Below are 19,937 nucleotides of genomic sequence, written 5' to 3'. Positions count from 1 at the left end.
TCTATATTACATTTTCTCTGTTTTGGACATGCAACAGCTTGAACATTTTTGGAACTTACAAAAAACGCGTGGCCTAGAATAATAAATGTCCGTTTGTCTGCAGACTGGGGAAGTGTCATGCAGTTTTGCAAAAGAGGAGACAGGCTGGTGTCAATGGGCTGGAATTAAGTAAATTGTGAAAATCTGGTCCACAGGCATACGTCAAGGAATGCCGTATAAAAGAATACACTTATAGTGAACTGGCACCAGTAAATTATGCCTCATGCAAATGCTGGCCTGACTGTGTGAAAGCTGGGCTCTAAACTCCTGTCCTTGTCTATTCACTCAATCTCAGAGGAAACAGTCCTGCCAGTCGCCTCCAAGTGTTCTAGTGGAAAGAGTGACTACAGCGCAGTGAATCAATACTGTCTGCTTGAGTTTGACTCTGTTTGCTTCGCTCTGCCCTCTGATTTGTGATTGATTTGCTGGTGCTGATTTCAGAGCTGCCTTGCTAACTGGATTTCCAATGTAAGCTTGACTGATGCCTCCCTATTTGATTGAGATTCCCTGGTAACATGATTAATCATGGAGTAAAAGCACAGAGCCAGAGTGGGTAAGGGAAGAAGAAAATACTACATGATTAATGAATGGAGCTGATTTTTTTTATGGTTTAAATAATCATACCAAATGCCACGGGCAGTATTCAGAATGTGAAGGCCGTCATGTTTCTGGAACTGAATGGCAATGATATATTAATATTGTTGTATTTCTAAGTTTCTTCTCTGTAGCTATAGTTCTCTGTAGCTTATTTTCAGATTCATACGGATATGATTAAATCAATATGTACATTGTGTCTGAGATGCAATACATGTATATTTCATCTCTATATATAAAAACTACAGCACAGAGGAAGACTGAGAAAATGACTGTGGCATAGGAGATGTATATTTCAGATGGTGGTAGTGGTCTGAATATACTGGCACTTCCTGTGTCAAGCCAAGAATGGGCCATTTACATCTGCACTAAAGCAGGTCGACTCCAGCATACCTGAATGTTTTCCATTTGTAAAATCCAGCTCTAATCTCTGTGAGCAATTTAAGCAGAGGGAGATCCTGGCTGATTGCCTATAAGTTGCCTGATTTTGTTGGGTTGCCTCTCAATATAAAGGGAATGGGTGACTTCAGAAAACGTTTGCCTTTCATTTTCCTTTCAGCAGTACCTGTTCAATTTGGAGGCATGGTGTAATGCAAGATTAATTAAATTACTTGGCATAGGGAAAAAAAAAAAAAAAAAAAAACTTGACCTTCGATTTAGGAACAATTTACCACTGAAATGTGTTTTGAACTCAAATGTATTTTTTTCAGTTTACAATCCCGCAGCACTAAATCTAAGCCATCATTTGAGGTTTATTATGAGATTTTTAAATGGATTACTGATAGGTTTGGGACATTTTACATTTTACTGCAACTTTAATTCTCCCAGGGAAGGCCTTGATAAATCTGAACCTCTTTTCATACCGAAACTACATTGTGAAATGGTTCCTTTCTTTTGCTTTTCTTTTTTTAAACTGAACTTTATATCCTATTACTGTCACTTATTGCAATCCATTACAACTCAAAGTCCTGAAACACCAGCCATAATTGCACAAGGAGACGCTTTTCTTCCTTGCATACTTGTTCAAGCTACAGATACCCCATAATTTTAGGGGTCTTGACAATATTCTGAATATTAATTTGTTAGTTTTCTACGATATACACTTCAACTGCATCAAATACTAACATGAAATACATGAACAGCATGCTACAATACAATGCTTCAGCTTCTCACAAATCAAGGAATCTCTTTAGCAGATGAAATGCAGAAGAACGGGATGGAGTTATCTTTGTGTTTCTGTGGTTTATGTTTGATGTGAGATTTGTGACTTTGAAAAAGGCAGGCTATCTTCAACAGCTCAATCAAGATGTTCTAGACATTAGTATAATTACCCAATCGGCCCCTCTGCTAAAGCACCCAAAGAACACACATTTCTCAGACTGGGCATAAGACAAACGTGGTCGCTAACCCCATTTCCTCTGACATTATTGAACTTGATTTCAAACTCTGTGTGTTTGTGATCCATGCTAAATATAGAAGGAGTTTGCCTTTGGTTGAGATTTTAATAAATGAGAAAAAGACAGATGAAGTTGTACCCTGGGGAGTACATCTGTTGTAGCGAGCAGTTTCTGGGTCACTTTGAAACTTGATGCACCGTGCTTTTCTTGGAGAGAATGTAAGAAAGGGAAAAAAAGGAATCTGCGACCATTTTCCCATCCCTTCAGGGACGAAAGGAATTCACGTTGATATGTATCCTTCTGCGATTTAAATAAATATTTGAAATCCATGAAATCCACAGCAGGCCTGTATCCATTGCCCGTCTTTGGGGATCAGAATAGTGAAGGAGCTTGAGCCCAGCTGCAGACCCTGGGGTAGGCCAGCCCGATCCACCAGGAGGGATTTAACTGCATCTTTTTTAACCTGAACTGAAATGTCATGGCTGTAGAGCTGATCTGACACCAGATGAGCATTTCTCACGTTCCGCTGCTATAAATGTGCTGGAGGATAGACCTCAGAGTGCCTTAGAGTTTTCAACTCAAAGAAGCAAAAGTAAAACGAATAAATCAGCAAACTAATCATAATACCGCGGGCTTCAGAACACTGGCTCTAGTTAGCATTCTGACGGTGGAAGGTTTGAACATAGCCGTCAACAAAGCTTTGAAACCTCTGAAACCGACATGCATTTTAATAATGCACACTGCCGCATCCAGGCACGGACGTCTTAAGCCATGGAAATGCCTGGCGAAGTTCATCTAATCCTCACTGGATGTTGTGTAACTCCATGCATTCCTGGCAGTTGTGGTTTGCCATACTAATTCACCGTCTGCAAAATGTCAGAAATCCAGCAGGCCTCAAGGAATGGAGTACAGCAGCTAAATGTTCACGTGGTTTAATTTCATAGTTAATGCACATGCGCAATGAGTTGCTGTTTCATTTTCACTTGCTATTTGTGCTTGATATGCTGGCAATCTGTGGCAGTCCCACTGGCTCTGTGACAAGGCTTCTCAAATCCGAAATACCAAGTCCGATCATCAGTGTCGCACCATAATGGTTTACTAATGTGGCAAAAGGTATGATAGTGGCTACAATTCTTTGTATGATTCTCAGAAGGAAGCTTAAAAATCTCTTAAGAATTTAGTGCAGCAATCCATGTGAATTCTTACAAATCTCTGACTCATCTGCTTAAGGACGATACTGCAGGAAAGATATGAGAGTCCTGTAAGATGTCTGAAGGAATCAGCAGAGATTTTGACCTCTACAAATCCTACAGGGTTTCTACATGTGTCCTTTAGTTGTTTATTGAGCTCGAAGGGTATTTTGCTTAGTCACAATCTACTCCTTTCAGTGCAGCATCTAGTTCAGTCTAGCATTAAGGCTGTGCACCGAGTAGTTAACTTTAATTGAAGAAACCACAAACTTGCTTCATTACCCCTGTCCCAGAATCACTTTAGCCAGTCATCTCTTCTTAAATGTCAAGACTGTGGCCCTGAGAAGTGTGTGGCTAATTGATTACCTTGTCTTGTTTGCATGTTTCTAATTAATCATTAGCCTATTGTTCTGGCTTAAAAAAAATGAGCACTAGCTAACACAAGGTCACATAAAATTGTGTTTTAGAAGCCCTGACGCTGAAGAATACCTCTCCTGTAGGCTTAGCATTGTTTGTCAAACGCTTCAATGCAATATTCTTGGTAAGGAAATCAGATATAAGGAGATAATCTTCTAGGCGTCTAGTTGTATGTAACATCATTCAAGAATTTCTCTGTTTATGTAAATAACAGAGATGATCACACTAAAGCCAGTATCATCATTTATTTTTGAATAATAAATTGATTGATCGGCATTTCCTTGTATATCTGAGTTAAAATGAAGACTCAATCCCAACCACACAGTGGATTAGTCTAAACCTTCCTCATGATTCATATTTTTCTAGCCTCCTGATCTAGCTTGAAGGACAACAGGACAACAGGAGGGTAATTTGTAGACTTGTGATAATCCAGAAAACTGCAGTATTTAATCCCTCTTGGTCTTGCCTGCCATATTCCCCATAAGAACCAAATTTCTTGTTCACATTATGTTTCCTCGTGTATTTGGGTTTAGATGATTGCTCGTTTTTTCTAGATGAAAGTAATTAAAACCTACCCACTCTGCTCTAAGAGTGTTTTCAATCCATCGCTCTCAGAGAAAATGGGTTAAGTGCACCAGGAATGCTGAAGTGTATTGTGTCACTTGTGTGTGTTGTGTTTTTACTACCCTCCCACACGTTAGGAAACCGTGACTGAAACAACAGCAGCATGGCTCATAGATGAGCACCTTTCCAGAGCACAAAAATTTGTGGAGTAGTCTGAAGTGCTGTTGTTGCTGGTAGATCCTGTTTAGAGTCCAGTCCGGCAGTGTTTAATGGGGAAAATAACCGTGATCCATCATGTTTGGTCTAGGACTGACCTAAGGACGAGGCTATCAGGGATCGATTTCCCCATACATGACCTGAGAAGCATGTTTCCAAAGTGACTGCTCTGGCACGCCTGCTAGAATGTTTTTGAAATGGAGCAACAGCCCCATGACCCATGATACGATTTTGCTTGGCTGCATTGTAAATGTTTTTTCAATTTAACCGTGATACACCCATTCCCTACAATTACATAATCCGCAGCACATCCGTTGACAGTGCTTCTCTAGCCATTTGTTGTACAATTGCTGTAGACTGGCTGACCACAATTATCACGGCCCTTCTGTCACTCCAGATAAAACCGTCCAATCAATCACTGTTCATCTGTCCCGCCCTCTCGTTCCGTTTTAGGTACATGGTCATCATAGGAAAAAGCCAATCTTGACTTTCGCATTTCACAAAACTAGATTTTCTCCCTGCATAACGAAAATGTCAGTGGAAGGAAAGATGCGAAAGTCAGGTAAATATCCTTTTTCTCCTTCTTGCTTTTGCATTTTAATCCAGTAAAATTCTATGTGGGATATCATACTGTACATACACACCAATGGGTTGTGATGACGTTATGTTTGTGCCGTAAAATTGAAAACCTCCATACTCTCTTCTGCTTTATTCACATCAAGATCCAATATCTTTGTTTATTTGGATATATTCCTTATCTCCTGATAACTATTAGAAATCCTCTGCTGCAGTTTGTGGATTGTGAAAGTAATTCTCCTTTTGTTGTGTTTGCCCACCACTATCCTTTGTCTGTCAGTCAGAGGTTCTCTGAACCATAAGTGTTAGTTTGTGGAATTCAGATTTTTACTGTCTTCAAGATTGCGGCCGCTCTGGCAGGTTTACGCACCATTACCTCATTGACGTGCGTATCAGGTGTAGTAGAGCTGGCAAAGTCTGGTCCTCCTGCTCTCCTGTCATATTTGGGTTCAACCGGAATGGTGATATGAGCGCTGCGGTATTAAAAAGACGATCCGATATATAAGCTATGCCGTCAATCCTAATGCTGTTATTCTTTTCAGAGCATGAAGCTCATCAAGTAAAGCTTTGCAATGTTTTTTTTATTTTTATTTTTTTATAAATCTCTGATGGTACTACAGTGCTTTTGGTACTTTTGCATGCAATCTTCTTTCTTGTCATGTTGCCCATTACATCTATGACATCCATTACATCTTGGATATCTTTTGATCAGCTGCACCAGGGTACTAAAGTTTAGATTTTAAAATGTCCAGGATCCAACTAATACTGGAATGTGTGTCAGTGGCTACTATCTACTAATTAGAAATGAAAATGCGATTACATACAAGCTTGGAATTGGCAATTCAGTAGGTTAAAGTTTTAATTTGGCCATTGCTTGGTCAGGGATGATAATATTATTATTATTATTATTATTATTATTATTATTATTATTATTATTATTAACAATGATGATGATGATTAATTTTCAGAGGTTTGTAAAAGCAAAGGATATCTTGAGTTTCTGGGGAATACTGTTCCTGGTTATAATATCCACCCTTCAGTATGAAACATGTCACTCCTTCCAATTAAAAGTGACAGATATATATGTAATGTATATATTTTTAACAACCTACATACATTATATTAATTGCTGCATTGCACTTCAGCATCTATAATGGTTAATTCTGAATTACTTCTGTGAAAGCTTTTGGAAACGTCCGTCTAATTGCGTGGTCACTACTGGCTGAAGCCGCTGCAGTATCAGATTGTCAGAGGTCATAGCTCAGTGACGTCTAGCTCCGCTTTTATACCGGTTTTAATGCTGAGTTGTGTGGTGCTGTCACTGGCGTTTTCCAGTGGGACTGCTGTGTTGTTTTTTTTCTGCTGAGACCGGAACAGACATCCCTCGAAAAGATCCTGCATTGTTAGCTGTGAAGGTCGTGGAGCGTCTCGGCAAGAATTGAAAATGATATGTTTTTCCTGCATTGCGGCAGTGGCAAAAACAGCTTGTCACATGACCTAAAACATGTTTTCCATCTGGTGTGGCCAGCTTCAGTGATGATGTGGCATTACTTAGCTCCACACGCTGCACTAACCTGAGCTTTGTCTCAATAACATAGCAAGGATGCTGCCAGGGGATAGTAAGAAAGAAAATTAATACAAAAATTAATAAAAAATAAGAAATCACTGCTCAGTTCCAGCTGTCGTAGTCTGCGAAGAAACTATAGGGTAATTTGTGAAAATGACTTCACAGTTTGTGTGTTTTCCTGTCAAATTATGCAGGGCAAGGAAGTGCTGAAGCTGAGAATTTCCTGAAGTGCTGAATGAAAAGTGACACTCAAAGACAGATTGTGACAGATATTAAATTGAGTTTTGTTTGTTTTAAATTGGATGAAATAAGGCTAGCCCAGACAAAAAGTGATTGTCAATTTATTTTATATTTAGTAAATTAAAATGTTTTTTAACTGTCTGTTGTCCCACATTATAGGAGGAATTTGTTTAACACAGGAATTCCCATTAACAAAATGTGGGTATGATATATTTTTGTTTGTTTTTACTGTAGGACTGCTTCTGTTTACAACTTCGACCCAGATATTAATCTTTCAGCCACCTAGTATGAACAGAGTGCCTGAAAATGTTATGAAATTCTATTCTACTGTGTCAAATATCACAGTCAATAAGAAGGAATCAGTTGGAAATAGCATCAGACATTAGTTCAAAGATCCTATATTATTTTATTATTTAGCCTGTTCTTCAGAGTAGTAAAGGAGGGGAAGAGCACAGATGAAAAACTGACTTGAGAACAAATACAAACATTGCAATGTAAGCAAAACATGATGTATCTTCGTTATTATTTCTGGATGAACAACTCATCAACAAAAACTTTTTTTAAGCATTGTATTTATGAATTAATTTACAGAAGTTGTGCTTTAGTTCTATCAGAATCAATTTATATCTCATAACAAAAATGATCACCTACCTGAAATATATAATTTGGCCTTGGTATGCATAACAAAGTGCAGGCTGTACTGTTTTCACTGGAGCTCTATTGGTAATTAACACCAGGCTGGGAAGCTTACCTTGGGGTTCTTTCTAATTAACACGTGACCTTGTTGTTGGGTAAAGCTAGTGGGAGCCCATGTTCAGTAGGCTCTTGAGTCACTACACCATTAATAGGAGATTAATTTGTCGGCCATGTGTAATTGGCCTGACTGTCAAACCTAATGCCACATCCAATAAGTAAAACCAGTGCCTAATCCCCAGACAGTCCATCAATGCACACTCACTCAGCCCTGTGGTTTGAGGTGGGCTGCAATGGGCTTGTTCTCTCAAGTCTGCAGACCGGGGCTGATGTGAACGGTGCCCATATGAACGTCTCCATTAGGATGGGTTGAGCAGCAGTCCACATGAACTGTATGATGAGAGAGGGAGTCCATTATTCCCTTTGTTCAAAAGAATCAGTGTCTCCGTACAAGAGCATGTCACAGTCTTCTCCTTAACCTCCTGCATGGTGATTGAGGACTAGAGCATTTGGAGTGATTCCTTGCATTGTGCCCATGGAGAAGAGTGAGACCAGGGCACGTTTACTTGGATCTCCTGTAATATATCTGTTAAATAGAGGTCTTTACAATCTAAGTAATGATAAAGATTGAGCTTATGTGGATAAGCAGGGGCACAAACCCTTACATATTAGAGTTCCCCAATACAGCACCTCAGGCGGTCTTGTTGAAGTGGAATATTGATGTTGCACTTTTAATTGAACTTTAATAAAGCTGGTGATACAATTAAAACTCCCCTGCTGGTATCCTGGAAGCATTTCCACTCTAATCAAGCGTGTCATTTCCCATTCATTCTTTATCTGTTTCCTTCCTGTTTCAGTCAGGGGGTTCTGGCAGTTCAACACTTGGAAGTGCACAAGACATCATTTCATTTTGGATTTAGAAACGGGGTAAAAGCAACAAAGAAACAACATGAGAAAGGTTAATAACAAGAAACATGGCTCTTTTGCTACAAACCATGTTTTTTTTTTGTTTTTTTTTCCATTTTGCCTTTGCCAAGGTTCATTTCTGTGTTTCCCTGAAAGTGATAATCACAGAGTTCCCCCGATTTACATGCCAGAAGACAAACAAGTTAACACCAAAAAAAATAATCAATGCCTTCTTGACATTGTCACCTTTGGGTTATCATGCAAATGTGCTTTTGGAAGGTCCCCGGTCGCAGATCAGTGAACAGGGATGAAAACCTCCACAAACTCACAGCTGGAATCCAGCCTGCTGTTTGACAACTTTATTGTCCCATTCACATCTTCCTATAATGGGGAGTTCCCTTTCTTTGCATCTAGAGCAGAAAGCCAGCTAATACAAAAAGGAAATGTTTCCCTATATAGATTGTCATTATGTCCCTTTCTGTTCTGAGACATAAAGAGTTTAAAAGGTATCAAAGCACATTTTACTATTGGTTTTTCAGTTTAAGGCATTACTTATTATCAATTTTTCTGGCTGAAATAACTGAGAGAAACAAAAACTAATATCAGTAGACTTTAATCTAAAATAAATTTAAGAATAAGATTATATACCAGTAGTAGTGAGGACTGGGACGATGATTTTGTAACAAACCAGCGCCTTTAATTGAATTATTGTACAATAGTTGCTACACTTACTTTTATGAACTTTTTAATTTTAATAAGCCTACAGTTAGGTCTGTTATGTCTATCAAAGCCCATTTGTTATCTGTTTACAAGGGTGTTGGTGGCAACTGTGTTGAGACCGGGAACCGCAAGATTTTGGTTTGTTGGGTTTTCTATGGCAACAACCAGAACAAGCAAGTAAACGCAGTGCAGTAGTCCTTGCGGGAGATGACCACAGTGGAAGAACCAAATAAACTGAGGCGTAAATCTCTTTTGGGGAGAGGGAAACTCAGGACATATCTGGAAAAGTATTCTCCTAGCTCTATCCCCAATGGACTTGTCTTGGCTTGCTGAGCACGCTTGCTGAGAATATCAATGGTATCTTTGTTGGTAGTGACTTTAAACTTCCGTATTTAAAAAAAACAAACTCTTGAAGCCGGCTGTTTTGTATTATGTAAATACCGTTTGGTTCTCAGTGTTTAAAGGAGAGCTCAGTAACTCAGGGTGCAGTCCATTCTTTAGGTATTCTCTGGAAATTATCTGAATGTCTTATCTCATGATGTGTATGTTCTCATTATGTTCAGATTTCAGTAACTAATTGAGAACTTAAAAGTATTATTTTAGGTTCAGAAATCTTCACGGATCAAATTTTGAGAGGCTACACATATCGGCTGCTGTTGTCCATTCAGATGCTCAAAGGGGAAGAGAAAATTAAATGAAAAGCTATACCATGCAATAAAGAAAGAAAAGAAAAAAAAAGAGTATTATTAAAATGCAAACCTCAGATCCATCCACTGTGTGGGAGATGCACCCATCACGATAATGACTCATGTAGCTACATGGGGTGGCTTTAATAGCCTGCCAGAGAGCTGGCAAAGAGGAGCTTGTTAGAATTATATCTGAAATGCAGGGAGTGTGTGTGGTTATATATTCTGACCTTGCAAAAATAATTTGCCGTTATCTCGTAGTATTCAAAACAACACGTTCATCCTTAATATCAATGCCATAGTATGCCAGCAAAGTGGAAAACAACACATCAACCAGAACAAATCATAGCTAAATGATGACAGACTGTTGATGGTTCTTTTTGGTGTCAAAGGGTTTTCATCTCTAAGTGCATTTGGCCATGGATGACAAATTGATTTAATATTTATGTTCTAGAAAATTGGCTCTCATTGAAACTGAGTTTTTGCTAGGAAATAAAATCCTTGTTTTGCATTGTGTTAGCTATTGTGTTATAAAGAACAATTACATTTGTGTAGCAGTGTCTCTCAAATAGGATTATGCCAGGAACTAGTTGACTGACTGGTTAGTATATATTAACGATTAAAATATCCCATTGCTGCATTAGCGAGTCAAAGGCTAATGTCTGGGTAAATAAATAACTTACCGTCTGACAATTCAAATAAACGGTCTTGATGCAAATAAAATTACCTAAAGCTTTTTGCTGATTTACTTTTGAGTCTGAATTTATATACTGTAGTTTTAAACTGCATATATACAATAGAAAGCCTAGCCATGTTGTATTTTAAGAGCTATACAGGAAATCAATGTAACAGCTTAAAGCCTATTACTTTGAGGAGAAAAATGTCTCACAGCAACTCTTATGATTACAAATAAATTACTGCACACATGCTACCATTGACAATAAAAATATATGTTAGGCTGGGTTATATCAGGCTTTAATGTGTTTAACTTGAAGATCAAAATGTATCTGAACACTGAATTACAGCAAAAATAAATCAATAGATAAAGTAACTGACATATGTAACTCAAAGTTGTTAAAAGAGCTTACAACTTGTGTCATTTTAAAAGTGATGTATATATTCTGTTGAAGTTGTACTTTTTATGAATTTGTATGATTTCTTCCACACAAAATGTTTGGGGGGAGGGTGTTGTGACTGCATGCATGTCTTTGTTTTAACATTGGGAATCATTGTTATGTATCCCTTTTGTAATTGATATGAAAAAAGTATGATTTTAAATCTCACCAAAAATTGGCAGCAGCCTGGTTTGAGTAACAGACAGTAGACATTTCTATTATGCCTATATCTTGTATCTGTATCTTTGTAAATAAAGTTTATGTGGATTTAATTTGATTGAAGTCTAGTTCTGGGTCCAGGAACTGACAGGTAAAACCATTACACTACACAGGGCTTCAGTCAGGAAAGGTGGCATCACAGACAAGATCAGAGGTGTGCAGCTAGACTCTTGTTACAAATCCATACCCTCTTGATTTGAATCTGCCAATTGTTAATAGATTCAGCTTCCCGACCCTTGTTCCAGCACAGGAGAGAAGCAGACAACATACACGCTCTCTCTGGGCGGCAAGTCCCTGGGGTTGCAGCTGCATGGCCAGCCGAGGGAACCAAGCTAAGTCTCGTTAGTGTTCGTCCAACTGTATATCACTGTATTTGGTTTCAGAGGAATTTAGAAGATATTGCCGGTGATTAGTTGGTTATTCGTTGTCATTGAAAAGTTCTATATTTCATCACTATTTAGTCATTGCTCACTTTTAAAAGCCGTACCTCCAGCAGTGTCTAAATCCATCTCATTATCTTGAAGTGTATGTAGACTGTCCTGCAGAACCATGCACACATGCTGGCTGTAATTACGTTCTTAAATATTCCTTTGATTAGAGTTCCACAGGGGGCTAGGTGATCCAAGGTTACCGGGAGTTTCCTGATTGGACATCTGGCTGTGCCGCTGGCTGTGCCGTGTGTGTTCCTGAGAAAGTTACTCCCACACCCCTTGCGTTCAGACTGTCAATCTTACAATTTTTTCATAGAGCAGAAAATTGCCTCTACCTCTAAACATCAAAGCAGTGCTTAAGTAAAACAAACCATGCAGATAGTGAGTGGGAATGTGGGATGCATGCCTTCCTGTGATATGTTCAGTACCTCTGAGTAGATGCAAATCACACCTCCAGTTGGATTACAAATGATCTTGGGAATGTTCCTCGGTCAGGGGAACAATTGCTCCAAACAAATTCTTACTAAGCAGGCGTCTTCATCAGTGATATTTATTGTCTCCACCTTTCTTTCATTCCTTCATTCTATCATTATTAAAATATGTATTTTTCTTATTTTATTGTTTCCCATGCAGAATTAAACTCTAGGAAATTATTTTGGAATTGATGTTACCACCACGGAAGACAAAAATCTGCATCCTACTAAATTCGACTAGGCATGAGTGTTTCCATTCTTTTCCCATATTCCCAGGGCTTTATGATGGCCTTTATGATGGCCTTATGCAGCAGCACTGATCTGAAGCTGCTGGAATGTCTTCATGTTCAAAGCCACCTGTACTGAGAACGGATCCATATGCCTCGTATAAATCTATTATATCTATATCTATATATTATATCTTTACAATGAAAAAAAATGTAAAACTCTTCACATCCACCTTTTTTATGCACCGCTTTCCTGACGGATTTGTGTGAGTGTGTGTGCGTGTATGCTGCAGCACTGCAAAATCAAAACCACATGTTCTGGGAATATGATCATCCAGGATGCGTTCGGAGTGACAGTTTTTAGCCACTGTGAGTCAGAATCATTTTCGAAAACTGCTTAATCTGGTCGTATTGGAAGAGAAAAAATAACAAGGGTAATAAATCCATTTTTGGAGTTCTTAAACCCACAAGTGGAGGCTTATACTTTTGCTTTTCAATTATATCACATACAGCACTGTACAGCCTGTAACAATCTGAGAAGCATTCCTCTTCGCAGTATGTGGCCTTGACCATAGCCAGGCAATGGCAACCACTTTGTTTGGTGGGTTTGTTTTTCTGTAAGATTCAGAACTCTTATAGTAAATAAAGACTCCATTGCTTTGTGGTTCCAGTGGCATGGCTGGTGGTTAAAGTGTGCCAATATCATCACTAATCTGAGTTTTGACAAGTTGCCAATCTTGGTAGGGGACCCATTATTGAGTCCTGAGGTTCCTGCGGTTTAGGGAAGGGCCAGTGTCTCCTTCTGAGATCCCTACAACACACACAGGTCTCACTAGAAGGAGCTTGGCTGGGGGTAAATGAAATTGGTATTCTACATTTGCAAGAATAAGAGCAGAGAGGGGAGAAAGAGCAAGGGTATTTGAATTGAAATGCACACCTCATTCACACTGTTTTATCTGCATCTTTCCTTGCAGGTATCTTCAAAGATGAGCAATGAAGGAGCGGGTAAGCTGACATTCCTCTTCCTATCCCCCTTTCATTCGATTATTGGAGTTATTTCCTATTGATCAAGTTCCTGGTTGTTTTGCTAAATACCAACGTTTCTGTGGTGAGAGGAGAAGTTCTGGTGTCCTATCAGAAATTCCGCTTTCAGTGTTTTTGTTGTTCTTATTGCGTTCGATTGTTTTGCTCATGTGTTGGTATGTGGTGTGTCCCTTGACAAATGACTTTTATTTTCATGTCAATCTCACTCTGCGTAAAAATAGATTTCTTGGAATGTCTGTTCTGTGATCTCTCCAGAAGCCTATAAACATAAGTATTGCATTATTCTCACTCTACACTGCACACCACAACAGCTTTTTGTTGTACGGGTTTTGCAACAATACGGGGGGGAAATATTGAGACACTTGAATGGATGAGAACCCTCGACCACAAGGACACTTATAGTAATTTTAGTCGTATCCTGAATGTCTGAGGTTTACACTCAGCACTGTTATTTCATCCAAACCGTCTCTAAATCCGTTCCCAGCGCTTCTCAAACAGAGGAGATAATAATAACCGATTAAGATAAACATCCAGCTTGAGTTGAAGAGGGCTGACAGGAAAGCAGGGGCAACAAAGACCAAACGCACTGACAACAGAACTGACTTACTCAAGCCAGAAACTATTTTGTTGGCCGTGACACATTTCAGGCACTCATGGGAAAGCCAGCAAATCAGACAAGACATTTGCTGTGCATCTGGAACACTTCCTCAATGAACGCTCTTGGAGTTTATAAAGCTTGTGTCCGAATGGCTCTAATCTCTTAATCAAGGCTAGTCAATATCAAGTATCGCTTCACAATTACAAATGTAGAGGGATTTATATACACAGTTATAATGATAGTTTCACTTTAGCAGACTTTAACAGTTGCATGGAAAAAGGTAGAATCATGTCAGAAGCATAAGCCTAACATGCTTTAATGTGAGAAGATGCATCACTAGATCCGGTTACTCTTTGATCTTGAAATATGCTTCCTTCCCTTTGGTTATTATTATTCCAGTAAGTGATGAATGCTTAAAAAAAGAGTAAGTGCAATATCTCAGTTAAAGAAACCTGGCCCACAAAACCAAAACACAACAAACAAGAGCAAAAGGACTGTGTCTGTCTGGAATTTTAAATGGGATACCGTGAACTTAAACCCATTCAGCTTGACCCCACCCAGGTGACCCCACCCCACTTGCTGATTACTGATCTGCTATGACTGTGTTCTCAGAAAATACTGTCTGCATTGGGAGGGCTGATTAGGAGGACTATTAATGGTAGCTGTGAACTTCCTAAATATCACGGCTTGTCAATCTGGAACTGCTGCATGTGAGAAGCACGGGCCTGTGAAACACTGGTTTGTGAAAATGTGTGCGTTTTCATTTCACGTGTTCCTTATTTTCTTCAATTTAACTGGTCCTGGAAGCAGTTTTCTTAATGTGTTGGACTGCTGACTAGCAGCTGAAATCGCCTGCCTTGCTGATATCTGATTAAATCTTTCTTCCATTCAAACCTTCCATTACATCAGTTTTCTGCTCCACCGGCTTTTACTGTGACATGGGTTCTAGGTAATCAATTGCATGTTTAATGGCTCTCATTAACCATTTTATGTTCTGCACAAAGGTAACATTTAGTTAACTAAACCGTGACAGCCAGTGCATTAAATGAAGCTGACACTGTTGCTGACACAATTACAATACAATATATAGGGTTACGAGATCAGTCAGTACAGGGTATGTGGATCAATGGTTATTGAATAAACCCACCAGACATTTTCATTCTTAACCACTGCAAACCTTTCTCTGAATACTGAATAAGTCATATTTCAATGGCGTTTTTAACTTTTCAAAGGAACCACCTATTTCCCTGGTTTTATACCTTACTACTCTCTGTGTCTACAATGCACCAATGTGGATACTAAAGGGGTTCAGTCTATAACAGGAATGTGCACATATATTACATTTTAATTATTTACCCAATGCAGCAGTGTAGAACAGCATCTGGAGGCAGGTAGGACCTGTTATTATTCAAGAGGTGCCGCTATTCTGTAAACAAGGAGTCGTAAATAGATTTCCATGTGCACCGTACACCTGGTGTCCATCTGCTGCCGTCTCAGGGCCGCTGTTGGCCAAGCTAAACCATGTGTGTGCTTCCTTAGATATGCGCTGTATATTTATAGCTGTACACTGAGGGAAAGGGGCTGGAGGGAGCTGTTGTTAATCTGAGTTACTTTTCTCTAGGTAGCTTTTAAAGTGACATTATATTTTATACCCAACAACGTTTAGAACAGACTCCCACTAGTATATAATTCTGAAAGGAAAAGGTTTAAAAAATATAAAATGGGTATTTTTGAAAGGTTAGAACAACTATGAGAGGTCCACCACATTTAATTAATGAATTAATGAATCCAAAGCAGCATTCTTCTATTTTAAATGCCCTACTCAGAAGAGTTGGTGTAAAGCTGTCAACTGTAGGCTGCCATAATATTATGTAAGACAGTGGAATAATCTTTATATTTGGATGTGTCACTCAGTCCCAAACTAAAGCCAACATATATGGGTTAAAATATCCCCTTTCATAAAAGTTAGTTTAGTCTGAGTAATAGTCAAGGAGGTGTAGTTTGGTCAACACTTGGTTGCTTTGGCCAGTACTACTTCTCTTTGGAGAGAGAAAAAAAAAATGGTACCATGTTTCTCAGATCAACAATCAACAAGATTAATTTCTGGAGATACTCGGGGTGGCTGGCTTCAAGGACAGGCCGCTTTTTTCATTTTCAGCCATGTTCTGTTACAGAGGAGGGCTTCAGTGTTCTGCCTGCTTCCTGTTTACTTTGCTCCTGTGTGGGGTGTTTACTTGTTGGCCCGGCGTCACATGCTGCAGACAGACAATGTCACACTGAGTGATGGCAGCAGATGCTGCTTAGATTTCATGAAAGTAGTGGCCACTGAGAACTGCAGCACACTTTCTTTCTTTTTTTTCTTTTTCTCGTATAAATACTGGACGCTCAGTGTCGCATGGTTAAAATTAGGACGCCTGCCGGATCATTGTCACAGATTTGTTGTGGGGGAATATTTTTGCTGGTGTGATGTGCCCCTTCATAGCAGTTTGGATATTCACTGGGATTCCTGTTAGGGCTCGGGTTGCATATCCAATTTAGGTTTCACATGACCTTTAGCTCATGCAATGTTCATGTATGTACAGAGAACGAGGCTGTGTCTTTGTGCTTCCTGTGCATTCCTCTGTTCAAGTGTTGGATTTTGAATCTTTCCTAAGAACATGGCCGAGTGAGTGTTTATATACAGTATATGTTACTCACGTCAAATTTAATCCAATTGTGTTATTCCAAATTACTTTTTTCCGTTTTGTCTGGACAGGCAAAGTTTACTTTAATTGATCTGATTATCTTTTGTCACATAAATCAAAGACAATATGTCCCTGAGCTAATGTATCCTTGACCGATTTCCCATAGTTTTTGTCAACTGTTTGGCGTTTTCAAACATCAATATTATTTTTCAAAAGATAGGTTTTGCTAGGTTGGCAGCTTACTGAGTAAATACCTCAGATGTGCAGCAAACTGCACACACAGCAAAATACTGAGGGAGAATGCCTCATCAGATTTGCAGTGCCATAGCAGTGACAAAGGAGATCGCATTTGACAAATTTGGTACGATTTGATCGAATGTACATCATCTCCTAATTTGTAAATTGCTTTAAATTTCACTGTATATTGCCACTTGTGTGTCAGGTATTCTAACCACTCCACGTTATGTTAGTTTTTACACTTATGTGCCAGTTTATAAAGCAGTTATGTTTTTGAATGCGAGTTGTCTAGATACACTGTACTATACCCCTGTACTGTGCACTGCATCATTATATCACAGTATAGCAAGAAGAATATTATTTCAGATAGATTATGGCCTGTCTGAAACAGAGCCAGAATGTGCATTTGATACTCTATCCTAATGCAAACCATATCCACATCCAGCCAGACTTATTTCAATGCACCTTAAAATATCAGCAAAACACTTACAAAAACTGATTCCCCCAAAGCTTATAAACCCAGTAACGGGATCGGAGACTAATAGGAGAAATCGGCTGTGTGGGAATTTGTCTGACCATGTCTGATTAAATTTAGCAGCGCTGTCTCTGGAGTAAACAATGCAAATAGCCTGGAAAGCATCTATCATTCAGATGATGCACCGTATATTTCAGGTAGGTATTTACAGGCTTTCAACAGTGAAACCTGGGTCGTGGTGGTAGATATTTCTGGTCACAGGAGCGTAAGGGAATGAAGTGCAATACTCTGGATGACTCCTTCTATATCTGTAGATGCTGCTCTAGTCTATACACTTTAAAAATGTCTTTATTGTTGGCCTGACACTGTTGTCTGAAATATCACAATATGTGCTGGCAGTCATTGCACCCTTAAAAAAAATGCTCTGGTGCAATCTATCACTGGCGCCGGGAGGCTTGTGCCATTGCCATTGGTTATATAGTGTTGTACTATGTAGTCTGGCTTTTTACCTTCAATCTACCAGGTGAAAACGTCACTGACATTTATAACCAATGTATATGGGCAAGGTATTCCACCTCGTTTTAATGGTACTATTAAAAATGATGATAAAAGACTTCTGCCTGCTGTAAACCGGGTCTAAACTGTTGATGGGAGTGATTTATTTGTGCAGGCATGTAGCCTCATTAGCTAATTGAAGCTGAAGTCATTGGTCCTTGATTGATTTCAACTCTGGGGGCTATAAAGATTTTGCTGTGTCCACTGAGTGCATTTAATTTGATTGAGGCAATGCCGTTACCTCTTCACTGCGTGCTGCGAACAGATCTGACATAAAATATTCCACGTTTACTCGATGCCTAAAGGAACTTTGTGGAAATTGAAGAGGTCCTGTAGGCACTGTTTATGTGTCAGTCTTTCCGATTTGAATCATGTCAGGAAAATAAAATAAACCTCGGGCACAGCAAGTATCAAATGGGATCAAATTTACAATTCAGTGGTGTTCATTAATAATTCCTTCATGTGCAAAGCTGACTTCCCTCTTTTCTTTTACAGCATGCGCCTGCATTTATTAATGACTAACACTTCCTCTAACTTGGGTTTCTAATGTTGCTCTTCCATTTATAGCTTCATGAAAGAAAAGGTTTATTGTGTTACCAATTCACAATGCATGCTAATGCAGACTTTTTTTTGGCGTGTCTGCTTGTTTTTCAGATAAGTCTTAAAAAGCTTGTGATGTTAAAAAACCAAAACACTACAGATTGGGAGATTAAATCCATTGCTCTGACAGTGTATCTTCAGGTGACCGAGATCATGAAAAGGAAGATAAAGACCTTCAATGAATTATGGTCCTTTTTTTGTGCCTGATCCTCTTATAAACACATCAGTCATCCTTTATCATCAGTTTAGGACAGGTTTATTGTGACACTATCAACTAATTTCATGAAGCAAGTGCTAGATCTTCTTTAAACTGACAGCCAAGCCATTCTCTGTTCATCATGTGGAGTATATTAGCCTTTAAAATATACTTTCGCCATTACATGCTCAGTGTTTTCCTGAACATCATTGACTTATGATTGTTTATAGTGATTCTCTATTGGAGTCTCTACTGCAGTTCCTGTTTCCAAATAGTCACTCTTTCTCTGCTCCCAGCACTCCTTTTATTTTCATCTCCTTTAAGATGTTATGTTCTCATTTACCATATATGCTGTATCTACAACTGATGTGTAGAACAAGCTACAGATAAAATAACAGGGACTGGTTGCTTTGTATGTGTGTGTATATACACCGATCAGCCATAACATTATGACCACCTGCCTAATATTGTGTAGGTCCCCCTTTTGCCACCAAAACAGCCCTGACTCCACTAGACCTCTGAAGGTGTGCTGTGGTATATGGACGTTAGCAGCAGATCCTTTAAGTCCTGTAAGTTGCGAGGTGGGGCCTCCATGGATCGGACTTGTTTGTCCAGCACATCCCACAGATGCTCGATTGGATTGAGATCTGGGAAATTTGGAGGCCAAGTCAACACCTTGAACTCATGATTCATCAGACCAGGCCACCTTCTTCCATTGCTCCGTGGTCCAGTTCTGATGCTCACGTGCCCATTGTAGGTGCTTTCGGCAGTGGACAGGGGTCAGCATGGGCAGCCTGACTGGTCTGTGGCTACGCAGCCCCATACGCAACAAACTGCAATGCACTGTGTGTTCTGACACCTTTCTTTCAGAAGCAGCATTAACTATTTCAGCAATTTGAACTACAGTGGCTCGCCTGTTGGATCGGACCACAAGGGCCAGCCTTCGCTCCCCACGTGCATCAATGAGCCTTGGCCGCCCATGACCCTGTCAATGCTTCACTGCTTTTCCTTCCTTGGACCACTTTTGATAGGTACTGACCACTGCAGACCGGGAACACCCCACAAGAGCTGCAGTTTTGGAGATGCTCTGACCCAGTCGTCTAGCCATCAAAATTTGGCCCTTGTCAAAGTCGCTCAGATCCTTATGCTTGCCCATTTTTCCTGCTTCTAACACATCAACTTTGAGGACAAAATGTTCACTTGCTGCCTAATATATCCCACCCACTGACAGGTGCCATGATAACGAGCTTATCAGTGTTATTCACTTCACCTGTAATT

General features: G+C 39.4%; 1 protein-coding gene across 1 annotated transcript in view; it reads left to right on the top strand.

Annotated features, from left to right (window-relative positions):
- Positions 1 to 19,937, top strand: part of stard13b (StAR related lipid transfer domain containing 13b) — a 117,831-nt gene that overhangs the window by 27,812 nt on the left and 70,082 nt on the right. The window contains exon 5 of the mRNA XM_066699749.1: positions 13,245 to 13,275. Coding sequence (XP_066555846.1) covers positions 13,245 to 13,275 — 31 coding nt within the window. The remainder of the gene's footprint in view (positions 1 to 13,244; positions 13,276 to 19,937) is intronic.

This window comes from Amia ocellicauda, chromosome 3 (genome assembly GCF_036373705.1).
Source record: "Amia ocellicauda isolate fAmiCal2 chromosome 3, fAmiCal2.hap1, whole genome shotgun sequence".
NCBI lineage: Eukaryota > Metazoa > Chordata > Actinopteri > Amiiformes > Amiidae > Amia > Amia ocellicauda.
Note: the sequence above shows the minus strand (reverse complement) of the source record. Positions and strands in the feature narration are given on the sequence as shown.